At 45.5% G+C, this 23904-nt stretch overlaps 1 protein-coding gene across 1 annotated transcript in view; it reads left to right on the forward strand.

The window, feature by feature from the left end:
- PTPRO (protein tyrosine phosphatase receptor type O) overlaps nt 1-23904 on the forward strand; it is a 117984-nt gene that overhangs the window by 51496 nt on the left and 42584 nt on the right. Inside the window, exons 9-14 of the mRNA XM_056846600.1 lie at nt 721-841; nt 2764-2957; nt 5491-5602; nt 11792-11943; nt 14548-14668; nt 20434-20573. Coding sequence (XP_056702578.1) covers nt 721-841; nt 2764-2957; nt 5491-5602; nt 11792-11943; nt 14548-14668; nt 20434-20573 — 840 coding nt within the window. The remainder of the gene's footprint in view (nt 1-720; nt 842-2763; nt 2958-5490; nt 5603-11791; nt 11944-14547; nt 14669-20433; nt 20574-23904) is intronic.

Genomic DNA, 23904 nt, shown 5'->3' on the forward strand with positions numbered 1-23904 from the left:
CAGCCAACCGGCTGAAAATGTTTTGACAGCTAGGGCTGCCAGATCCCCGCTTGCCACCGGCAGAAGCTTTATAGATAGGACTGCCAACCTCCAGGAGATCTCCTGCTATTAGAACTGATCTCCAGCTGACAGAGGTCTGTTCACCTGGAGAAAATGGCCGTTTGGCAATTGGACTCTATGGCATTGAAGTCCCTCCCCTCCCAAACCCCACCCTCCTCAGGCTTCGCCCCAAAAACCTCCCACCAATGTCGAAGAGGGACCTGGCAACCCTATTCATGGAGGCAGGGCTGGGGGTGGCGATCCGTGCGGCGCAATGACATCACTTCCAGGTTTACCTTGGAAGCATCGGCATTGCATGGGATGCTCTAGCACTGTCCTCCAAAAACCTCTATGTAAACCATAGAGTTTTGAGGGGAGAATGCTACAGTGTCCCCATCGCGATGCCAGTGATTCCTGGGTAAACCCAGAAGTGATGTCATTGTGCCACGCACGCACATTTCACGGGGTTCACTTCCCCGCTTCAGCTAGCCTGCTTTCACCTGCTGACCAGCTGAGGGTCGGTGGGCAGCCTGGTTAACAGGTGGGCAATTGCCTGCCATAACTGGGCAAATGGGAAGCCTATTGACAGCTCTAATTGTCACAAATGTGATTGGATTGGATTGTGAGCATTCTCGTCCCTTCGCCTTCCTTTGCGACACATCCTCCTTCTCTTTGCTGTAGGTGAACACAAGCAGCAACTTCATTGAAAACCTGGTTCCTGGCGCCCAGTACCAAGTGGTGATTTATTTGCGGAAAGGACCTCTGGTTGGACCCCCTTCGGATCCTGTTACATTTGCCATCGGTAACCCATTTACATATATTCCATTTGCTGCTGCTAATTGACTGCAGGACCACATGTTGGGTTAACATTCTCTGCCTGAGTAGTGTACTCACGGCATACATCTAATATGGCCTCTTTCTAGTCTGGATGAAAGGTGGGGGTCTATTTGCAGCTGTTGATAATAATCAAGGAAATTATTGCTTGGATCAGGATGGGAGACTCTGCTTTTTTTGTGTGGAGGGGGACCCTTGCCATTATAAAATAGCCAATCAGTCACACCTAAGAACACAGTGATATCCTATCTGTTCTCAGCCTCTGTCTAGTTGTTTAATCACCCGCTTAATAATTTTCCTCTAGATCCATGAGGACTAGAAAGTTGTTTTACAAAAAAAGATAGAATCATAGAGTCATAGAATCATAGAGTTGGAAGGGACCACCAGGGTCATCTAGTCCAGCCTCCTGCACAATACGGGAAACTCACAACTACCTCTCCCCCCACACCCCCAGTGACCCCTACTCCATGCCCAGAAGATGCCCAAGATACCATCCCTCTCATGATCTGCCTAAGGTCATAGAATCAGCATTGCTGACAGATGGCCATCTTGCTTCTTCTTAAAAACCTCCAGGGAAGGAGCGCTTACCACCTCCCGAGGAAGCCTGTTCCACTGAGGCACTGCTCCAACTGTTAGAAAATTCTTCCTAATGTCTAGACAGAAACTCTTTTGATTTAATTTCAACCCGTTGGTTCTGGTCCGACCTTCTGGGGCACAGAAAACAACTCAGCACCATCTTCTATAAGACAGCCCTTCAAGTACTTGAATAGGGTTATCATATGATAGCAGATTCTTCTGCCAGTTCTCTATTGGTACAAAGAACCCACAGATGTATGGAATATATACAGCCCTGGATGTGTGCCATACAAATGGCAGAGTACGTGCTCAGATTTTCCAAATAATTCATCTCACAGTTGGCCAGTTGCTTCGGTGCAAGATGTGGAGATGCTGGGCGTATCCCACATTAATGGCTCAGCACAGGAGGATCCCGTGCCAACACCATTGCTGGCACAGAGCGGGGGCTGACATTGCAATGGTGCTTGCCCCCCCCCCATTCAAATTGCTGTGGTCAGTTATGTTTTCATCATCATTTATTTATTACGGTCAAAGACCAGCTTACACAAAAAGAAATATCATAAATAATTTTTAAAAATGTCTAGTATTTGATCAAGTAAAACAAAAATTTAGTTACAACAACTCTTGGTAAAATGGTCTGTTTAACATAAAAGACATTATGACAGCTTCTTCTGCCTTATTACACATGCCCTGGCACAGAATCTCGCAACCTGATAGGTAATATCTTTAACAGAATAATCTAATATCTTTAACAGAATAATCTAATAACAAAGTAGTGTGGCTAACTCTATCACTAGCTGAGAAGCTAGACAAAATTGGATCGATGAACATTTTACGTATGTCTTGATAAAATGGACAGTGTAAAAGAACATGTTTCCACCATTCCAGATTGACATGGACAGAGGCGGAGTTCATAAGGGAGGCGGGCATATCTCCCTTCAAGAAGAGCAGACGTCATGACATCATTTCCAGCTGTGTAACTGGAAATGATCTCACTGAGTTACTGGATGCTCTGTCTTTCACATGGAATTCCGATTTTACCATAGAGTTTTGGGTTAGTGCTAGAGAGTCTGGAGTCATGGCGACATCACTTCCATTTTTATTGCTGTTGGGATGCAGTTATGGTGAGTCTAAGTAACCTTAACCTGGGACCTTCTGCGTTTGCTTTACCTCTAAACTCTTGCCCTGGGTCAGATTTTCCAGGGACACCTGCATTCTGTCTAAATAGGCCTGTTGGGGTTTTTTTTGTTTTTTTTTTAACCACACCTTTTGTGTTTATGAAAATATTAATGGCTTCCCATTTCTGGTTTATAGTGCCCACTGGGATCAAAGATCTAACCCTTTATCCTTTGGGTCCCACCGCTGTGGTCCTGAGCTGGAACAGGCCGTATCTCGGTGTCTTCCGGAAGTACATCGTAGAAATGTTCTATTTCAACCCCTCGACGATGACCTCGGAGTGGATGACGTACTACGAAATAGCAGCCACTGTCTCTTTAACCTCGTCAGTGGTAAAGTGCCGTCCTCGCTGTTTGCTACAAGTCCTTTCACGCACAGAAACATATGAAGAAGCATTAAAAATACAGAACAGAAGTCTTTGCAATGTGTCTGGATATCTAAAATCCAACTTGTTTGGAAGAATAGCAGAAAACAGGCTCCTTTGATGCCTGAGAATTTGGAGGGGAAAATCTGTCTCTAAGAATGCTGTTAATGATCAGCCCTTAACCTTCTGATTCATCTAGGGTTGCCAGCTCTGGGTTGGGAAATACCTAGAGATTTGGGGGTTGGAGCCTGAGGAGGGCCAGGGTTTGGGGAGGGGAGGGAACTCAGTGGAGTATAAAGCCACAAAGTCCACATTCCAAAGGGGCCATTTTCTCCAGGTGAACTGATCTCCATCACCTGGAAATCACTTGTACTCCCAGGAGATCTCCAGCCACCACCTAAAGTGGTGGCTGGATTCACCTGATTCACCTTCTGTCTAGTGGCACCTTAACAGGGTTGCCAACCTCCAGGTGGCACTTGGAGATCTCCCACTATTATAATCTTCAGACTACATAGATCAGTCCCCCTGTAAAAAATGGCTGCTTTGGAGGGTGGACTCTATGGCATTATACCCTGCTGAGGGCCCTCCCCAAACCCCGCCCTCCTCAGGCTTCATCCCCAAAATCTCCAGGTATTTCCCAACCCAGAGTGGGCAACTCTACACCTCAACAGTAGGATTGCCAGTTCCGGGTTGGTAAATACCTGGAGATTTTGGGGGTGGAGCCTGAGGAAGGTGGGGTTTAGGGAGGGGAAGGACTTCAATGGGGTATAATGCCATAGAGTCCACTTTTAAAGCAGCCATTTTCTCCAGGTGAACTGATCTCTCTCGCCTGGAGATCAGTTGTAATCCCTAATCAACAGGGTGACGCTGGTGCTAACTGAGACTGCCTCCTCCCTGCCTTCCTTCTTACTGCCCCAGAGTCAGAACAGCTAATGCTTCCTTCTTCCTCATTTCTTTGGCTTCTTTAAACACTTCACAACAACCTGCACATTTCTCATAGGGCATGTGAGTTCTGGAAGTCCCAGTTGGGCCTGCAATGTTTGCTGTGTGGTTTCTAATGATCCAAGAAAAATGAGGAGGAGTGAAGCATTCATGTCTCCAGGGTAGGGGATGAGGGTGAGGAAGCAGTGAAGTTGAGGAGGAGGACGCTGCCATCCTCCAAAATCTGCTGGCCAAAGCCACCAGCTCACCTTGCCTCATTAAAGAAAAGCCCTCCTTCTGTATAGGAACTATTTGGTTAGGGTGTTGTAGTGGTTAAGAGCGGTGGTTTGGAGCGGTGGACTCTGATCTGGAGAACCAATTTTGATTCGCCACTCCTCCACATGAGCGGCGGAGGCTAATCTGGAGAACTGGATTTGTTTCCCACTCCTACATATGAAGCCAGCTGGGTGACATTGGGCTAGTCACAGCTCTTTTAGAGCTCTCTCAGCCCCACCTACATCAAAGGGTGTCTGTTGTGGCTAGGGGAAGGGAAGGTGATTGTAAGCTGGTTTGATTCTTCCTTAAGTGGTAGAGAAAGTCAGCTTATAAAAACCAACTCTTCTTCTTGGTGTTTTGCATAGTGTCTGGCGTTAATTTACACGACACTAAAGTAAAAGTGGTTGCTGTCTTAGGGAGGAACACTCCATTCTTTAAAATGCAGGGCTTCTGCCAAAAAGGGCAGCCGTGTGTCCCTTTTCCCGCTCCGACCTCATGGCCTGAACATTTCTTTGCCTGCACCAGGTGAGGCCAGGGATTTACAACAGAACGGGGGGGGGGATGCTGGTATTAGTCCAGCTAGACCCCCAGGGAAGGTGTACATAGTACAGACAGAGGAACATATATGGTTGCCAGGTCCCTCTTCACCACCGGCTGGAGATTTTTGGGTGGAGCCTGAGGAGGGCGGGGTTTGGGGAGGGGAGGGACTTCAATGCCATAGAGTTCAATTGCCAAAGCAGCCATTTTTCTCCAGGTGATCTGATCTCTATCGGTAGGAGATCAATTGAATTAGCAGGAGATCTCCTGCTACTACCTGGCAGTTGGCAACCCTAGGAACATAGTACAGACAGAGGTGTATATAGTACAGGCAGAGGTGTACATAGTACAGGCAGAGGAACATAGTACAGGCAGAGGAAAACAGGCTGCTGTTTTCATGGGCAACCCTGCGTCAGTGCATCTTACAGTTTATTAGCCCAATCTTGTCAAATATAGGACATTAAGCATGACTGGCCCTGCCTGGCTAGTACTTGGATGGGATGAGCAGAAACCGGCAATAGCAAAACACCTCGGTTCCTTTCTTGCCTTGAAAATGAAAACCCTACAGGTTTGCCATGAGTCGGCTGCGACTTGACGGTACTTCCCACCACCAGTCTTAATCTACTAAAGGGCAGGAGAGAAAAAGACAGCGACGAAGCCAAGGTTTTTGCTGTGAAGTCTGTCAAGCCCCAGACCCTTAATGTCTCCGTGGATCCCACTTCTCAAGGTGCTCATACTATGTTCCCCTCTTGTTTCCAACGTTCCAGAGAATAGGCAACCTGCTACCTGCCTGGTATTATAACTTTCGTGTTACTATGGTGACGTGGGGAGACCCAGAACTGAGTTGTTGCGATAGTTCCACCATCAGCTTCATAACAGGTAAATAGAGACATGGTAAGTCGAAGACCTTTTTTTTTTTTTTTTTAACTTTATAACTTCATGAGTCCTTCAAAGAAATGTAGCAAACTGGCTGCAGCTAAAAAGCCGTCTGTCTTTGCTCTTTCACAGCTTTGTAAAGTGCTGCAAATTTGCTGTAAAGCAGTTGCTCAAAATCCAGTAAGGTCTATTTGTTAGCCTGCGTTCAGAAATGCAGTCAGGCATATCCCCTTTTCCTGACATCCTTTTCCTGGCCGGTGGCTCTCACACCATAGTTCAATCCACAGTGGGTAGCCGTGTTAGTCTGGCTGCAGTAGTAGAAAAGGGCAAGAGGCCAGTAGCACCTTAAAGACTAACAAAAATATTTTCTGGTAGGGTATGATCTTTCGTGAGCCACAGCTCACTTCTTCAGATACAGCTAGAATGGATTCACATTCTAGCTGTATCTGAAGAAGTGAGCTGTGGCTCACAAAAGCTCATACCCTACCAGAAAATATTTTTGTTAGTCTTTAAGGTGCTACTGGACTCTTGCCCTTTTCTGCTACCATAGTTCAAGGTAGGGTTGCCAGCCTCCAGGTGGTGGGTGGAGATCTCCCACTATTACAACTGATCTCCAGACATAGGGTTGCCAACCGCCAGGTCCTAGCTGGAGATCTCCTGCTATTACAACTGATCTCCAGCTGATAGAGATCAGTTCACCTGGAGAAAATGGCCACTTTGGGAATTGGACTCTATGGCACTGAAGTCCCTCCCCGCCCCAAACCCCACCCTCCTCAGGCTCCGCCGCAAAAACCTCCCGCCGGTGGCAAAGACGGGCCTGGCAACCCTATTGGCAACCTTAAAGATACATTACGAACAGTGCAATCCTAACCAGAGTTATACCTTTGCTTAGGACGGCACTGAAGGATGAGCGGAGGACAGGAAATGCGAGTTATATGTACCTGTTGCTCCTTCCTAGTCCAAACATCCAAAGCTCCTCTTATTCTTTTTGAAGTCTGTACAGGATCAATAAAGAGAAAAAAAAAAACCTCTACGGCACTATTTGCTTACTATTGGCCCTGTCTGATGCCATATAAGGGGACATAAAAAGGGAGCATCTGGTATCCAAGAAACCACCAGATGACATTCGGTATTCTTTAGACAGTAATAATATTTCCTTCGTGTCTCTGTGGCAGTCGTTTTTATGCATTGTTTGTCTCCAGAGCAGCTTGCGCGGTGTGAAGGTAATGCTGTTGTTGTGGCTCTCCTGAGAGCTTATAAAGAACAGATGTTTGAGCGTGAGAGAGAGAGAGAAAGTGAATGAATGAATGAATGAATGATAGAGTTGGAAGGGATCACCAGGGTCATCTAGTCCCACCCCCTGCACAATATGGGAAATTCACAACTACCTCCCCCCCTACACCCCCATTGACCCCTACTCCATTCCCAGAAGATGGCCAAGATGCCCTCCCTCTCATCATCTGCTTAAGGTCATAAAAGAGAGAGAGAGTTTTCATTTCCTGCTAAAAATAAAGGCACTTGGAGATCATTTTCTCACTGGGGTTCTGCTACCGGATCCCCCAGTGTGCATTTTAGACTAAAAAAGCTGCTGTGTGGGGCAGCATGGGGTTTTTAACTCTTCCCTCTGCGCAGAATCTGTGATCAAAACTGCCTCCGCGTTTTTGAGCCCTGGCGAGGGAAACAGACGGGAGCACCATGAGCGTCTCTTTTCATTTCCTTCTTCCCAGGCTTAACCACAGCTGAGAGAGCAATTTCAAGTTGGAGAGCAGGTGCAGGGGGAACAGTTAAACGCCTCCCCCATACCATGGCCCCAATCCATATCAGCCCCACTGTGATTGGTTTTCTGAGGCCAGATGTCACGCCAGAGGATCTGATTATAGATCCCCAAATGTCAGATGTAGTTTGAAGGTTAGGCTGAGGTGAATCTCTCTGGGTATTGCAGGGAAATACCAACAGCGGTGGACAGGATTTCTCTCAGAGATGCCGCTACTGCTCATCTAGCTGAGGAGACCTCAATAAGCTTTTTGAGGAATGCCAAATTCAAAAGCCACCATTTTTCATTTACAAATGACACGTTGTCCTTCAAACTGCCCTTCTGGCAAACAGTTCCAAAAGACTTGTCCCCCCCACCCCATTTTTTGCCTGTTGTCAGAGCACTCTCTTTCTTTCTTGTTTGCCAAGCTCATTTTGTGTGTGTGTGTGAGAGAGAGAGAAGTGCTGTCAAGTTGCTTCCGACTCATGGTGACCCTATGAATCAATGTCCTCCAAAACACCCTATCTTTAACAGCCTTGCTCAGGTCTGGCAAATTTTGGGCCATAGAGTCATTCCATCTCCAGTTGGGTCTTCCTCTTTTCCTGCTGCCTTCAACTTTTCCTAGCGTGATTGTCTTTTCCAGTGACTCTTGTCTTCTCATAATGTGACCAAAGTACGACAGCCTCAGTTTCATCATTTTAGCTTCTAGGGTCAGTTCAGGCTTGATTTGATCTATAACCCACTGATTTGTCTTTTTAGCAGTCCACGGTATCCGTAACACTCTCCTCCAACACCACATTTCAAAGGAATCTACTTTCTTCCTATCAGTTTTCTTCAATGTCCAGCTTTCACACCCATACATAGTAATAGCGAATACAATGGCATGAATTAACCTGATCTTGGTGGCCAGTGACACATCCTTATACTTAAAAATCTTTCCTAACTCCTTCATGGCTGCCCTTCCCAGTCTCAGCCTCCTTCTGCTTTCTTGGCTGCAGTCTCCCTTTTGGTTGATGATGCAGCCAAGGAATAGAAAGTCTTCAACAATTTCAGTTTCCTCATTGTCAACCTTAAAGTTGAGTAATTCTCCCGTAGTCATTTTATGTCACCTTTTTAATGTAATATACGTGAGCTGAGCTTCAGTAAACCAACTTGGTACAATAGTTAAAGGGTAACGTCAGGCATGAGGGCAACACAATAAGAGTTTGTGCTTCCCAGACAGATATATCAGAGCAACCATGACATCTTGTGGTTAAACATAGTCCTAGAGCCTTAATGTTTGGCTGCTCAGAGCTAAACAGAGATGTGTAGCCCCTGAGTGTTGTATGCATCCATGTCTTCATTTGTGGTTAAATTTGTATCTGGAGCTGTGTAAGTGGCTTATGTCATAAACTGATAAAAATCAAACAATATTTAAACGGGGATTACGACTTCATTTTAAGAAAGACAAAAAGGCAGAAGAGTTTAAAAACTAGATCAAACCAACAAATTTCGTAAGCGAGCGTGGCATAGTGGTTAGGAGCGGTGGACTCTAATCTAGCGAACCGGGTTTGATTGCCTAGTCCTCCACATGAAGCCTGCTGGGTGACTTTGGTCTAGTCACAGTTCTCTCTGAACTCTCTCAGACCCACCTACCTCACAAGGTGTCTGTTGTGGGGAGAGAAACAGAAGATGATTGTAAGCCTCTTTGAGACTCCTTAAAGGTAGAGTAAATTGGGGTATAAAAACCAACTCTTTTTCTTCTATTATTTTTTCCACAGTTCTTTGCTCCTGAAGGTGGCAGTGGAATAATTTGGTTTTTTGCACCCAGCTTGGAATTGGGCTCAGTAAACTGAGCTACTTTCCTGAATTATCAGGCAATCTCTCCTGAGCCATGTTGAAATTACTTACACTGCAGGACTGTGGAGATGCTAAGCTGTTTCCCCACAGGGATACTGCACACTATTAATTGAGATTTCTTATCAACCCCTTAAGCCATGAATATATCTGGCAGAGTCCCGTGGATGCCAGTGTTGGGCTAAGAGCTGTAGGAAGGAACAAAAAAGTATTGAACAAGCACTACCCCCTTTTACTAGAAAGTCTGCTTATTTCCACCAGCACTTGAGTATTCACCAAACACTGCTTACGCTTTTACCTCTTGGCTCATCTTGCATCAGCAACAGGGGCTAGGAACTTGATTTTTTAAACAAATGAAAAGACTTCCAAGATACTGAGCTCTGAATTCCAAACGCTGTCCTCTTACACAGTTATTCTGTCACTGCAGATAGAATGCACCCCTGGGCCCCATGGGGGTAGGTAGAAGAAGAAGAAAAGTTGAAGAAGAGTAGTTTTTTATATGCCGACTTTCTCTGCCACTTAACGGAGACTCAAACCAGCTTACAATCACCTTCCCTTCCCCTCCCCACAACAGACACCCTGTGAGGTGGCTGGGGCTGAGAGAATGTGACTAGCCCAAGATCACCCAGCTGGCTTTGTGTGTAGGAGCGGGGAAACAAATCCAGTTCACCAGATTAGCCTCCGCCGCTCATGTGGAGGAGTTGGGGAATCAAAGCCGGTTCTCCAGATCAGACTCCACCACTCCAAACCACCGCTCTTAACCACTACACCACGCTGGCTCTCAGCGTGGTGGGAGAGCGACCTGGGTGTTAGGGCTGACTGGCTGTTGGTGGTGCAACTGGGCGGCGTTCCCAGGGGCCTCCGTGGCAGTGCAGACCTTTGGAATCTCCCTCCCCTGGCCTGGCCAATCTGGCACCGGATTGGCGTGGCTGGGGCGGGACTCTGGGGAGTCTTCCCTCTGGTCCGCCCAGCCAGGTGCCGAGTCAAAGTTGGCCTTGTAGCTCCTCCCACCGCCGTGTTATTTATAGGTTCATTTTATTTCGGGCGGCTCATTTTATAGTGTGTGTTGTCGCGTTAATTCTTTGCCACAACTGCATTGTGGTGGTATCAGGGTTCGGCCAGATCCATTTTCGCGGGGAGCACGGCCTACATGCCCATTTGCATGACCTTTGGGGACCCCCTGAAGGGATTTTGGGGTGAGGGCTTTTAGGGGACATGCCCAGCTCAGGGGCTGTCAGGGCAGCCTCGGTCTCAAGTGGCAGGGGAAACCGCAGAGTGGCTTGCCACCATGTGAAACCCCACATCCTGCCATCCATGGTATCCCTCGGCAGGAAGGGTGGGGTGTGATATGCCCATCAGCTGGATGGCAGGTCTGTTGATGCCAGGATCCATTGCCCTATGCTACACCAGGACTGTGGCTGCCGTAATGAATAAAGTTGAGGCCATTCCAACGCCAAGATGGTGTCAGTGGTACCTTGCCTGTCGTGTGGGTTAGCCTTGCTATCTCCCCTCCCCCTTGGCGTTGGGTCCACAATAGGGTTGCCAGCTCTGGGTTGGGAAATAACTGGAGATTTTTGGGGTGGAGCCTGAGGAGGGCGGGGTTTGGGGAGGGACTTCAATGTCATAGAGTCCAATTGCCAAAGCGGCCATTTTTCTCCACGTGATCTGATCTTTATCAGCTGGAGATCGGCTGTAACAGCAGGAGATCTCCAGCTAGTACCCGGAGGTTGGCAACCGTAGTCCACAACCACAATGCATGCAGCCTTGCCTGTTTCACGGAGTCGTTTATTTATTTATTAAGATATTTGTATCCCACCTTTCCTCCTGGTTCACAGGGAATAAACATTACAAATAGGGTTGCCAGGTCTCCCCTCTCCTCCGGTGGGAGGTTTTTGGGGCAGAGGGGAGGCAAAGATCGTGCGCGCAGTTGCACCAATGTGATCGCATCACTTCTGGTTTACATCAAAAAGTGCCGCATCGCAAGGGTGTAAGCACTTGTTTGTATCAAAATCCAATAGCCATAACCAGAGACAAAAGTCCAAAAGAGTTGGTTTATTGAGACAGGTATGCAGAGCTTAGAGATCAAAAGGCAGGAACGGAGGGGGAAGGGAGTACACTTGGTTATATGGAGTATTACAGACACAAAACCACAGTCACATCATGATTACAGAAGCTGGCTGGAAATGCCAAGCTCCCACGGAGTTCTGACCCTGGGAAGCTAAGCTAAGCAAAGCAATTTGGCAGCTGAGCCAGCAAACAGCCTTGGAGTCAAGGCGAAGCAAGGTGTTTACAGACAACCTGACATTGGGAACTTTTTCCACTCAAACTGGGAGTTTGAGTGGTAAATGGCCCCTTGCAATGCGGCGCTTCCAGGTGTAAACCGGAAGTGGTGTGGCGGGCAGGTGCGCGTGCACGCGTTGCCCACCGACCCTCAGCTGGTCGGCAGGCAGCCAGGTGAATTGGCCACCATCTGGCACTCGGCAACCCTAATTACAAAGCACTCGCTTGGGGGGGGGGAAAGGACAGAGAAAACACCAACGATAATTTAAGAAAAGTAATAATGTGGATTCCATTTGTGACGCTTCTCTTTTTCTTCCTGATAGCTCCGGTGGCTCCGGTAATCACCTCTGTCGAATATTTCAATAGCCTTCTCTACGTCAGCTGGATGTACGGAGATGACGACACAGACCTTTCTCATTCTAGGATGCTCCACTGGATGGTTATAGCAGAAGGGAAGAAAAAGATCAAAAAGAGTGTAAGCGCACACCTTGTCTGTATCTTCCTTTGCTTACCGCTGCAGTCAGACAAGCAAAACTCATGACGGATAAGCTGGAGAGGGACCTGATTTTGGCTTTTGCTGTTTTTTTCCTCCCATAAACATTTCATATCCTCAACCAACTCTTATGCACAGATAGAAAGATATGTATAGATTTACCTGGGCTGGCCCATATAGAAACATAGAGCTGGAAAGGGCCTCAAGGGTAATCTAGTCCAACCCTTTGCACAGTGCAGGAAATTCACGACTACGTCCCCCCATTCCTCCAGTGGCCCCTGCTTTTTGCCCAGAGGAAGGCATAAAAACCTCCAAGATGTACTGGTATCTGTCACTGACACATCATTGTTTTTACTTGGTCCTTATTTGAACTTTTGAAGAGTTTACGTCACCACTCTGAATTGTTTCTTTGGCTCCCACCACTATAGGAAACATGACAAGAATGGGAAGTTGAAGACAGAGAGTCACAGTTGGGTGAGGAAAGGATTGGGCAGACAGAATCGGGACTGAGAGGCCTTTTATGCAGGGATGTTCCTCCGCGGTCACCCTTGCCGATTGCTTCAGGGCTTCTTTTTAATGGTGCGTGCCTTTCCGCCTGTCAGAGGTCGCCTCGCTCTCCCCGTGCGTTTTGCCCGTGTTTTCCAGATGCTGTTTTAGCTAGAATCTGGAAAATGCGAGCTAAACATGCGCAGGGGTGGGGAGCGAGGTGATCTCTGACAGGCGGGAAAGGCATGCAAAACAAAGCCTTGAAGCAGTCAGTCGGAGTGACCATGGGGGAACGTCCCTGTATAACAGGCCATAGTCGAGGAGCGGATAACTGAGGAAAGGGGACAGACAGCCTATTGTCCTTTGAGTTGTGGCGGACCTTATGTACTGCACCGGCTTCTTAGGTTCTCTGAACAGCCATGACCTGTGGAGGAGTTCCTCTTTGATGGGTTGAGTACAGCACAACTTACAGGAAGCCAAATCGATCAGGGACTGAGGGCCGCACCAGTACCAGCTACGACCAGCCCTTGTTCCAGCTACAACCAGCCCTTTCACTTTTCCCAAGCTGGATTTGATGAGTTGATTGGTTGATAGCTGATGGTTCATAAGAACATAAGAAAAGCCATGCTGGATCACACCGAGGTTTATCAAGTCCAGCAGTCTGTTCACACAGTGGCCAACCAGGTGCCTCTACGAAGCCCACAAACAAGACGACTGTAGCAGCACCATCCTGCCTGTGTCCCACAGCACCTAAGATAATAATGCTCCTTTGATCCTGGAGAGAATAGGTCCGCATCATGACTGGTATTCATTTTGACTAGTAGCCATGGATAGCCCCCTCCTCTATGAACATGTCCACTCCCCTCTTAAAGCCTTCCGAGTTGGCAGCTATCACCGCATCCTGGGGCAGGGAGTTCCACAATTTAATTGTGCGTTGTGTGAAGGAATATTTCCTTTTATCTGTTTTGAATCCCTCACCCTCAAGCTTCAGCAGATGACTTCGGCTCAGAGGGTGCCAGGAGAGAGAAAAGGAGAATGCTAAACCCCCCACCTTTTATTTGCCATTAATTCTAGTCCACATACAGTTGCAAACACATGGCTATGCATATAGTTGCACGTGGGTAGCCATGTTGGCCTGTAAGAGAAGAGCAAGATTTGAGTCCAATAGCACCTTACAGATTTACAGAGTATAAGCTTCCAGGAGTCAATGCTCCCTTCCTACTTGTATCCGCCATGGGGAGCTTTGACTATGGCTACATACAGGGATCTTCATGCGCTCCCCTGTAAAACAGATGGTGGGCACTTAGTATGAGGAGGCCAGAAGGTAGATGACAGGCCGTTGCAAACCCTGTGCTCTAACCACTTGTAGACCTCATTAATAATACTCAGAAGGGGTGACTGTCATGGATGCAGTGTGGCAAGAAGAATTCGCGTGTTTATGATGAGCAGATTTTTAACCCAGCTTTTTAAACATCTTCAGAACGCCTGCAACATCTTCAGATCTCCTGAAGAAGCCAGGGCAGAAAAATAACTCATTTCCATTTCCTATCAATTCTCCCACCCAGATTATGAGAGCCATCATTCTTATTGTGGTCTTCCATGTTGCAGAGTCCCCTGTGTGGATCATGTTTAACCCCATTTGGTTCAAAAGGGGAGGGGCTGTGGCTAGGGCTGCCAACTGCCAGGTAGTAGCAGGAGATCTCCTGCTATTACAACTGATCTCCAGCCGATAGAGATCAGATCACCTGGAGAAAAATGGCAGCTTTGGCAATTTAACTCTATGGCATTGAAGTCCCTTCTCTCCCCAAACCCCGCCCTCCTCAGGCCCCGCCCTCAAAATTTCCCTCCGATGGCGAAGAGGGACCTGGCAACCCTAGCTGTGGCTCAGTGGTAGAGCCTCTGTTTGGCATGCAGAAGGTCCCAGGTTCAATCCCCGGCATCTCCAGTTAAAGGGACAAGGCAAGTAGGTGATGTGAAAGACCTCTGCCTGAGACCCTGGAGAGTCGCTGCAGGTCTTAGACAATACTGACTTTGATGCACCAAGGGTCTGATTCAGTGTACGGCAGCTTCATGCATTCATGTGTTCACTGACTGTTGTAGGTGACACGCAATGTTATGACTGCGGTCCTGAATGTGCCTCCGGGAGACATCTACAACCTCTCCGTAACTGCTTGCACTGAGACAGGGAGCAACACCTCAGCACTACAACTTGTGAAAATTGGTAAGTCACACTCTTGAGTCATGAGTCATAGTCAGTGTGAGCACTGCAGTTGCCAGCCTCCAGGTCGGGCCTCCCAGAATCACAACTGACCTCCAGGTAACAGAGATCATGACAGAGAAAATGACTGCTTTGGAGGGTGGACTCAATGGCCGTTTATGCTTGGCTGAACTGCCCTGCATATTTTTTTTGAGTTCTTGACACTGAACCATCATTCCAGAAGTCACTGCGAAGCCAGTGCACATCTGCTTCACATTTCTTAAGAGCCCCTTTAATGTGACCTTTTTTATTTGCTCCGTCCTCACCTCGAAGCATCCACTCAAGGAAGCATGAAGTATCACAGCCGTGGGTTAGCTATGCAAATGACGTTTGCTAATGGCTGTGCAAATGAAGGAGCAAGCGAGTGGGGGGATGGAATTTGTTTTGACTGTCTCCTCTTGCATTGGGACCGTGAATACGCATTTTAAAGGTCAGATTTAAAAAAGGAGCTTTGAGCAAGCATCAAAATCGACCCTGCATAAATGGCCTATGGCATTATACCTCGCTGAGGTCCCTCCCCTTCTCAAACCTTGCCCTCCCCAGGCTTCACCCCTAAATCTCTAGGATTTTCCTAATCCAGATTTGGCAATTTTAATGGCTACTCACACTTTGGAAAGGTTGCTACAGCTAGTTCAATTTAGGAAAATTGAGCAAGGATTTTTTTTTTAAAAAAACGAAACTATCAATATGAGAAAGTGTAAGTGGTATAATTGAGGTCACAACCCTGTTTTCTTCTATTCGTATCCGTTTTAACAAATATAATCTATTAAGAATAGAGAGCATAATTCCATTTTAGTGATAAAGTTTATTGTCTGTGGCCGAAGGCCAACACAATCAATCATACAAAACATTAAAATAACATCAAAAACCATAAAATAACATTAAAATAACTTTAAAACAGTCCGACCCACAAGGAACTAGTATTTCGATATGTTACGTTCCCTGATTAGAAACAGCTTTAGCTCGGATTTTCTTAGCTGCTGAAGCAAAGAGTGACACTTTGTAGGGAACATCAGGATCGGCGTCTGATAGGAGAAAGAGCAGCTTCTCTGAATCTGGAGAAAGATTCTTTAGAATCGCCCTTTAGAATCGCTCCGAGGAATTTAAGTCTGTCCTCCTTGTAAAGAGGACAGAATAAGGTACAGTAAGTTAGGTCCTCTGGAGTGGCTCCACAAATACATAGGCGAGAGGCCCGTGGTGTTCGGGAGTAACATCCAGCTATCCAAGCTGTTGGCATGGTTTGAAACCGGAGAGAGGTAAATGCTATTCTGAGGTTATGAAAGGGGATATTGACCAGGTAGGATGCTCTGACATGATCCCTTTTAAACTGTTTATACCATGGTGAGAAGTTGGACTGGGAGATTAAGAGAGTATAATTCATTGCATTAGTCCAAAGAGAAATCCAAAAACAAAAGCCACGTGATACTTTTCATTGAGGTTAACCAAAATGACCTTGCTGAGGTCCCTGTCCTCCCCCAGGCTCCACCCCCAAATCTCCAGGAATTTCCCAACCTAGAGGTGGCAACCCCATCCCCTATCAGTGGCCAGAGAGAACCTGGCAACCCCACGTCCAATTGAAAATACAATAACCAGCAGTTGATCAAGTCTCACCAGTCGATACACTGAGGTCACTTCCAAAGCTGTGAGCCGAGAAAGCACGCAGTAATCTTTGTGCTCACAGTGGAGGAGAGGAATCCATGTTATAAGCCTGTTAGACCCAGTAGGGGACCGAAGATTATATTTTAAAGAAAAGCTAAAAGGCCACGTTTAATTAGATGGATTTGTTGAAGCTTTTTTTTGGGGGGGGGGGGCGAATCAGCCAATCCATTTTACCAAACTCAAAATAAAATAAAATAAACCATCACAAGAGGATTGTTGGTGTGAAGGAACAAAGAAGAACAAGAGAGGCCGTCCTGCAAACGATATTGGCAGAGAGAAGGCTAGAAATTGGGAAACGTATTGATAGAAAAGTTATTGACCTACAAAAAGCCTTCAACAGTTATCTGGAATAAAAAAGCTTAATGTATTTCCAGAAGACTAGAACAGACTATGAGGGAAATGGCATTAGAGTGCATGATAGTCAGCAATGAGCCAAAACCAGTAAAAAGGTCCATGTCCCCTGTACTGTTTAAAATATTTATAGAGGATGCAATTAATAAAACGGGGGGGGGGGAACCCTGTAGTGGATTCAAGCAAGAGGGAAGGAAATGGCTATTTTGCTGCTGATACTGCAATAGCAGCAGATGTAGAACTGAAGTTACAGCATGTTAACAGAAGACATTTGGTTTTTTTTAGAACTACTGTCTAAAATAAATGTGAATAAAACTAAAGCTATCAGTGACAAATGAGAACCCCACGAGAGGCACTTATATAAATGGGAAGCAAATTAGTATACCGATAGACACTGGGAACAAGGGAATAAAGGATGAGAGGTCTAGAGCTGAAATTACTGATGAGCAGAATAGGCATGGGGAGACAGGTATGTTAGAAGGGGTACTTGCTGGGGGAGTGGTCAGCTCACTGTGTATAAAAGGTTTAATGTTTCAATCGTCAGCTAAGACAAAGGAAGCGGTCCTTGCAGTCTGAAAGTAGACAAGAAATCAGGAACGACATTTATATAGAACAAGGGAACCCACAAGGACTTGCGGGAGTCATCTCATTTCTCCTCCCCCACTATTTCCTCTTTCCCTTTCCCGAAAGCCCCCATATCCTCTCCCCTTTTCCTGCTTCCTTCTCTCCTTCTAGGATCGCCACCCTCCAGTTGGGGTGTGGAGATCTCCTGGAATCACAACAGATCTCCCAACTACAGAGATTTGTTTCCCCTTAGAGTTGCCAGCTACAGGTTGGGAAATTCCTGGAGATTTGGGGACGGAGCCTTGGAAGGGTGAGGTTTGCGGGCGGGGGGGAAACAAGCTCAGCAGAGTATAATGTAAGGTTGCCAATCTCCAAGGTGGTAGTCAAAAAAATTCAGCATCTGGCAGTCAATAAAATCTAATGTATAACAAATGTACAAGGTTGTACTTTCAATCATTCAACTATATTTAAACAAATAAATGGTATTTAACATCAGTAATAATTTCAATAGTAGTGTTACTTTCACACATAAGAAAAGCCGCGTAAGAAATCTTTTTTACAGCTCATAAATAATAAAGGTAAATACAGCTCATATATTGAAGCAAGGTCTTACAATATGATCATCCGGTGTGCGGAACAGGTTCCCGGTGGATATTTTCCTGTTTCAATGCCTTCATCAGCCACTCAAACGTGGATGCGGTGATCACATCTAGCAATTTTGAGCTGAATTATGAATAAGCCATTTGGCTATGATGCTTGTTAAGTACGCCACCGGTTTTTCTAGAATTATACAAGGCAATGAATAATACAACTATAAAATTAATAATGTGACTCTCCTAAATAAAGACCTTGTCCCATTATGTCATACCTTTATGGGATCCTATTTGTATGCTGGTATCCACTGTGAAACCCGGTGGTGGCTGGAGATCTCCTGGGATGACAACTGATCTCCATTCAACAGAGATCACCTGGAGAAAATGGCCGTTTGGGAAGGTGGACTCGATGGCATTATACCACATTGAAGTCCCCCACCCAAACCCTACCCTCCTCAGGCTCCACCCCCAAAATCTGCAGGTATTTACCAACCCTGAGCTGGCAACTAGGGTTGCCAGGTTCCTCTTCGCCACCGGCAGGAGGTTTTTGGGGCGGAGCCTGAGGTGGGTGGGGTTTGGGGAGGGGAGGGACTTCAATGCCATAGAGTCCAATTGCCCAAGCGGCCATTTTCTTCAGGGGAACTGATCTCTATCAGCTGGAGATCAGTTGTAATATCAGGAGATCTCTAGTACCTGGAGGTTTGTGTTCTAGCAAAAACAACATACTATAATCATAATCAAGTTTCTATTCAAAGTTACAAGTTCTGTGGTTACTACCCTCCTGGACGAACCTGAGGGGGGGAAATTCAGTTCCCAGCCTCCAGGGCTGGCCTGGAGAAAAAAATTCTCTGTTGCCACCCTCCAGGAATTGCCTGGAGAAAAGAGTGTTTTCCAATCCCAAGGGCTTTCCTGGACTAAAATTCTGTGCTTGCCAACCTCCAGGGCTTGTGTTCTATCAACAACCTATTATAATCTTTACCAAGTTTTCATATCAAGATTGCACATTTAATGGTGATATTCCTATACTATATATTCTTACTATAATTATAATGCTAGACATAAACCAACTCAATATTATACATACAAATCTCCCACCTATATGTAATTCAAATACCATACAGGAGATCAGTTGTAATAGCAGATCTCCAGCTAGTACCTGGTGGTTAGGAAAACAGTGCAGGGGCAACAGTCATGTACAAAAGGTGCAATTTATATAAGATACTGAAGTGAAAACATGTACAATATTGTACTCAACAAGGTAACCACACAACAAACTAACAATCAATATGTACAATCTATACAGCAAGGAGCCGCAGTAATTTTCAGGAGTCTCAACAGAGTAACAGTAGCAATCCAGTTTCTGTGTACAAAATTTCATAAGAAGCAACAAACTTCCATAGGAGTTTCTGTGTACAAATTTCATAAGAAGCCACAATCTTCCATAGGATATGGCCGTTTCAGATTTACAATAATATGGAATGCTTCTTCAGTCCTTCCTATTAGTTAAAATGTACATTCAATTATACTATTAAAGATTAAAGCTATTCACAATAACAAAAATACAAAGCTATATACTTACAAATATTGCTTCCAAAAAGTGTGCTGTCATACACAAACTTGATACCATCCCACGTAGGGTAAGCATAAATCAGGTTACAAAAAGATGTCAGCAAAGTACATCACATAATGCAGCATACAAGGTTGAAAAGTCAATCAAGCTAAATAATTAAAACCCAGGTGTGTGTCATTGCTCCCATTGCTAACCAGCACGCTGGAGTCTTAAAGGGGCAGAGCACCATTATGCTCAAAGCTATCCTTTAGCCCACTGGAATCTTAAAGGTGCAGAACAATTATCACACTGTTAATGCTTTTATAAAAATCATAAAAAACATTTCATTATTTAGTTTGATTGACTTTTCAACGTACAATATTGTATATGTTTTCACTTCAGTAGCTTATATAAATTGCACCTTTTGTACATGACTGTTGTCCCTGTACCGTTTTCCTAACCTATTTGGTATTAGTATAGAGGTGCCTTTTTCTTCTCCAGTACCTGGAGGTTGGCAACTCTACTGGCAACCCTAGTAGAATGCCATACAGTCCACCCTCCAAAGCATCCATTTTCTCCAGAGGAACTGATCTCTGTAGTCCCCAGGCCCCACCTGGAGGCTGGCATCCCTACACTATGCCATAAAGGAACATCATTGTTATGGTGCATAAAGGTCCTTGTTGTGTGGCTGTCCTTCCAGATCACGCAAGAATTCCCCTGTCAGAAAATTGTGCAAAGATTATACATCTGGTTAAAGCTCCTGAGCTCTGGCCCACTCCCCCATCCCCAGCGTATTGAAAAAGGAAGTGAAGTAAGCATTGAAAGTTGCAAACAGGGAAGGAGAAGAAAAGCATGCTTGTCTTCCTGTCTCAAACTCTTTATTGCTGAGTGTGCTTTGGGAAGAGAGAAGCACGCCTCCACTGCAAATAGTTTAGTAGAGAACTTCAGTCACGTCATTTGCCTCTCTGAAGGCCCACAAGATGCAGCTAAAGGGATTCCTCTCTCGATCGCAGATCCGGCTCCTCCAAGATCACTCTTTGCTGTGAATAAGACCCAGACGTCGGTGACTCTCCTGTGGGTGGAAGAGGGAGTAGCTGATTTCTTTGAAGTCTTCTGCCAGCAGACTGGCTCGAATCAGGATCTCAAAATCCAGGTAGGCAGTTGTTGCGTGCTCAGATTTGAATTGCTCATTCTAAGTTTGGTGATTGAGATTTTAGGTCCCTCACCTCCACAGTGAATATCAGTTTCCAGTATGAGTTGTAGCAAATGACCCATGTAGTCGTTTAGCTATATTGACACTGAGGTGGATAACCAGTTAAAGATGTTTATTTGATGCCAGATGTTTAGTTGAGAGCCAGTGTGGTGTAGTGGTCAGACTCAAATCTGGGAGACACAGGTACAAATTCTCACCGTGCCGTGGAAGATCACTGGGTGGCCTTGGCCCAGTCACCCAGCTTAACCAACCTCACAGGGTTGTTTTTCTAGAGTAAAACAGAAGAAGGTAGAATGAAGTTGTAAGCCACTTTGGCTCCTGATTGAGAAGGAAAGCGAGGTATAAATATCTAATTAATTAAAAATTGATGAGACATTATCAACGTTATCAGTTGATTTAAAGCCAAATGATTGGAGGCACGTCAATTTTTATTTAGTTGTTTATTTGTGCCTGTCCTAGATTGCAGAATTTTACTAGATTAACCAGCTGCTATTTAACCAGTTTTTGAATGGACCATGGATTTCGATCTATTTAAACCATTATGTATCTTGTCAACAAACATATGAACCCTTTTTTAGATGTTGAAGGAGATACAATCTTTTTAAGTGGTGAACAGCAGTGGACTTTAATCTGGAGAACCGGGTTTGATTCCCCACTCCTCCCCATGAGCAGCGGACTCTAATCGGGATGGTTTCCACACTCCTGCACATGAAGCCAGCTGGGTGACCTTGGGCCAATCACAGTTCTTTCCGAACTCTCTCAGCCCCACCTACCTCACAAGGTGTCTATTATAGGGAGGGGAAGGGTAGGTGATTGTAAGCCGGTTTGAGACTCCTTACAGGCAGAGAAAGGCAGAATATAAAAAAACAACTCTTCTTCTTCTTCAATAAATTGCACTGTTAGTTTTGTTGATGCATAGCCCCAGTCCTATTCATATGTACTCAAAAGTGTGCGCTGAAGTTCTTCTGGAATTACAACTGATCTCCAGACTACATAGATGAGTTCCCCTGGAGAAGGTGGCATCTTCAGAGGGAAGACTGTATGGTACACCATAGATTCAAGGTGAAATCCCTCTCCATATTCCCCCCTCCACATGCCTTGTCCCTAAATCTCCAGGAATTTCCCAAACCAGAGTTGGCCACCCTATATAAGGTAGGGATGGCCAGATGCAAGAGACGTCTGTGCATTTAATGACTGGGTGGTAGGAAGTTTGGAGGTGCATCATGCCACCCAGGAAAAGCTGCCCCTGATGAATTTCCCTCACCTAAATGATAAAAGATTGGGTGTTGTACCTTCCTGTGCGTCTGGTCCCTCTATGGTAGCCAAGTCTGGGTTGAGAAATTCCAAGGGATTTGGGGGTGGAGCCTGAGGAGGGCAGGGTTTGGGTTAGGGAGAGACCTCAGCAGGGTATATTGCCATACATATTGCCTGCAAGTCGGGCGAAGCTGAATCTACTGCGCATGTCTTTTTTCAGGTGCTCTTTCTATCAGGAAGTCTGATACAAGCTAATTTCCTCTCTCCTTAATCTAATAAAGGATAGCTCTGAGGAAGGGAGACTGAGGAGTCTCCTGTGGGAAGAATCAGGCCCAGAGGGTGAAGCAAGTAGCTAAATTCTGTGCCGCAATATATAAGATCCGTCAGACAAAGCTGGAGCTTGGTAACTCAACTTAAAAAAAAAAAATTATTGGATTTTTTTAGGGTACAGAATAAAAAAGGATGAGGGAAAGGGAAAAGCTGGGTAAGCAGTTAAGTCTTTGTGTACAAGTTTAGTAAATACATTCATTAAAAAGGTAAAGGTCCCCTGTGCGAAGCACCGGGTCATTCCTGACCCATTGGGTGATGTCACATCCCGACGTTTCCTAGGCAGACTTTGTTTACGGGGTGGTTTGCCAGTGCCTTCCCCAGTCAACTTCCCTTTACCCCCAGCAAGCTGGGTACTCATTTTACTGACCTCAGAAGGATGGAAGGCTGAATCAACCTTGAGCCGGCTACCTGAAACTCACTTCCGTTGGGATCGAACTCAGGTCGTGAGCAGAGCTTGGACTGCAGTATTGCAGCTTACCACTCTGCGCCACGGGGCTCCTAATTACATTACATATCTCAAAATCAGTTGTTGTTTTTTCCCCATTTATTATGGTCATTTGACCAGCATTATAAAAATACATCGATGCATACCGTAAGCCTTGTCTTATGGTGCACCCAGTCATTCCTCTAACATTAAAATATAACATTGAAATGTATAATACTCCATCTGTTGATCAATACATAAACCCTGGGTTTAGGTAACTCAACTTAAAATGGAGAATGTTTTATTAATTTGAAGTCTGTTTAAATTATACAAACTGTCTATGAATCGTATATCATATAGTTTTAGTTGCTGTATATTCTCCAATTTAAATTCTGTAGCTGATATGAATGTTTTAATGGCATTTGCCGTATTAATAAATGAATCTGAATCATACAGCCCACCCTCCAAAACAGCCATTTGCTCCTAAAGGTACGGATCTCTCTTGTCTGGAGATCAGTTGTAACTCCAGAAGGTCTCCATGTGCCACCTGAAGTTGGCAACCCTAGGTTCACCTAAGACAGTGAATTAATAATTAAAAAATCTTGTGGCAACAAGGAAAACTGTTCATGAATTTTAGAATTGGTAATATAGAACAATCAGTTTCAGAGTCAGACACTAGAGCACAAACAACCTCAAAAATGAACAAGTAAGTCTATTATTATTATGGGAGATTTCAGATTTTCCCCCCCCCCACATGAGTTCAAAGATATACAGTTCATTTTTGAGTGAAGACAGACCTATTAAAAGAAGAAGGTTCAGAACTCCTGCTTGTGTTCACAACACTTACCGTCTGCCTTTACAGTTTGCGCGCTCATGTGAATGAGCTTTATCAGTAAACCGAATGCTGTTTCAGGACCGTTGGTCAACCATACGCCTCCCTGCTTGGTCTCTTTCTTGCTCACCCATTTTTGCTCTCCCCTCATTTCCCAACTAGGAAAGGCTAACAAATTTGTGGTTCATCTATAGAGTTGCCAGCCTCCAGATGGTGACTGGAGATCTCCTGAGATTACAACCGATCTCCAGATGACAGAGATCAGTTCCCCTGGAGAAAATGGCCACTGTGGAAGGCGGACTCTGTGGCATTCTACCCCATTGAAGCCCCTCCCCTCCTCAAACCCCACCTTCCTCAGGCTGCACCCCAAAATATCGAGGTATTTCCCAGCTCGGAGCCATTCACCTATTCATTTATGAAAGTCCTGAGGT

This window comes from Euleptes europaea, chromosome 3, assembly GCF_029931775.1.
Source record: "Euleptes europaea isolate rEulEur1 chromosome 3, rEulEur1.hap1, whole genome shotgun sequence".
NCBI classification, from domain to species: Eukaryota; Metazoa; Chordata; class Lepidosauria; order Squamata; family Sphaerodactylidae; genus Euleptes; species Euleptes europaea.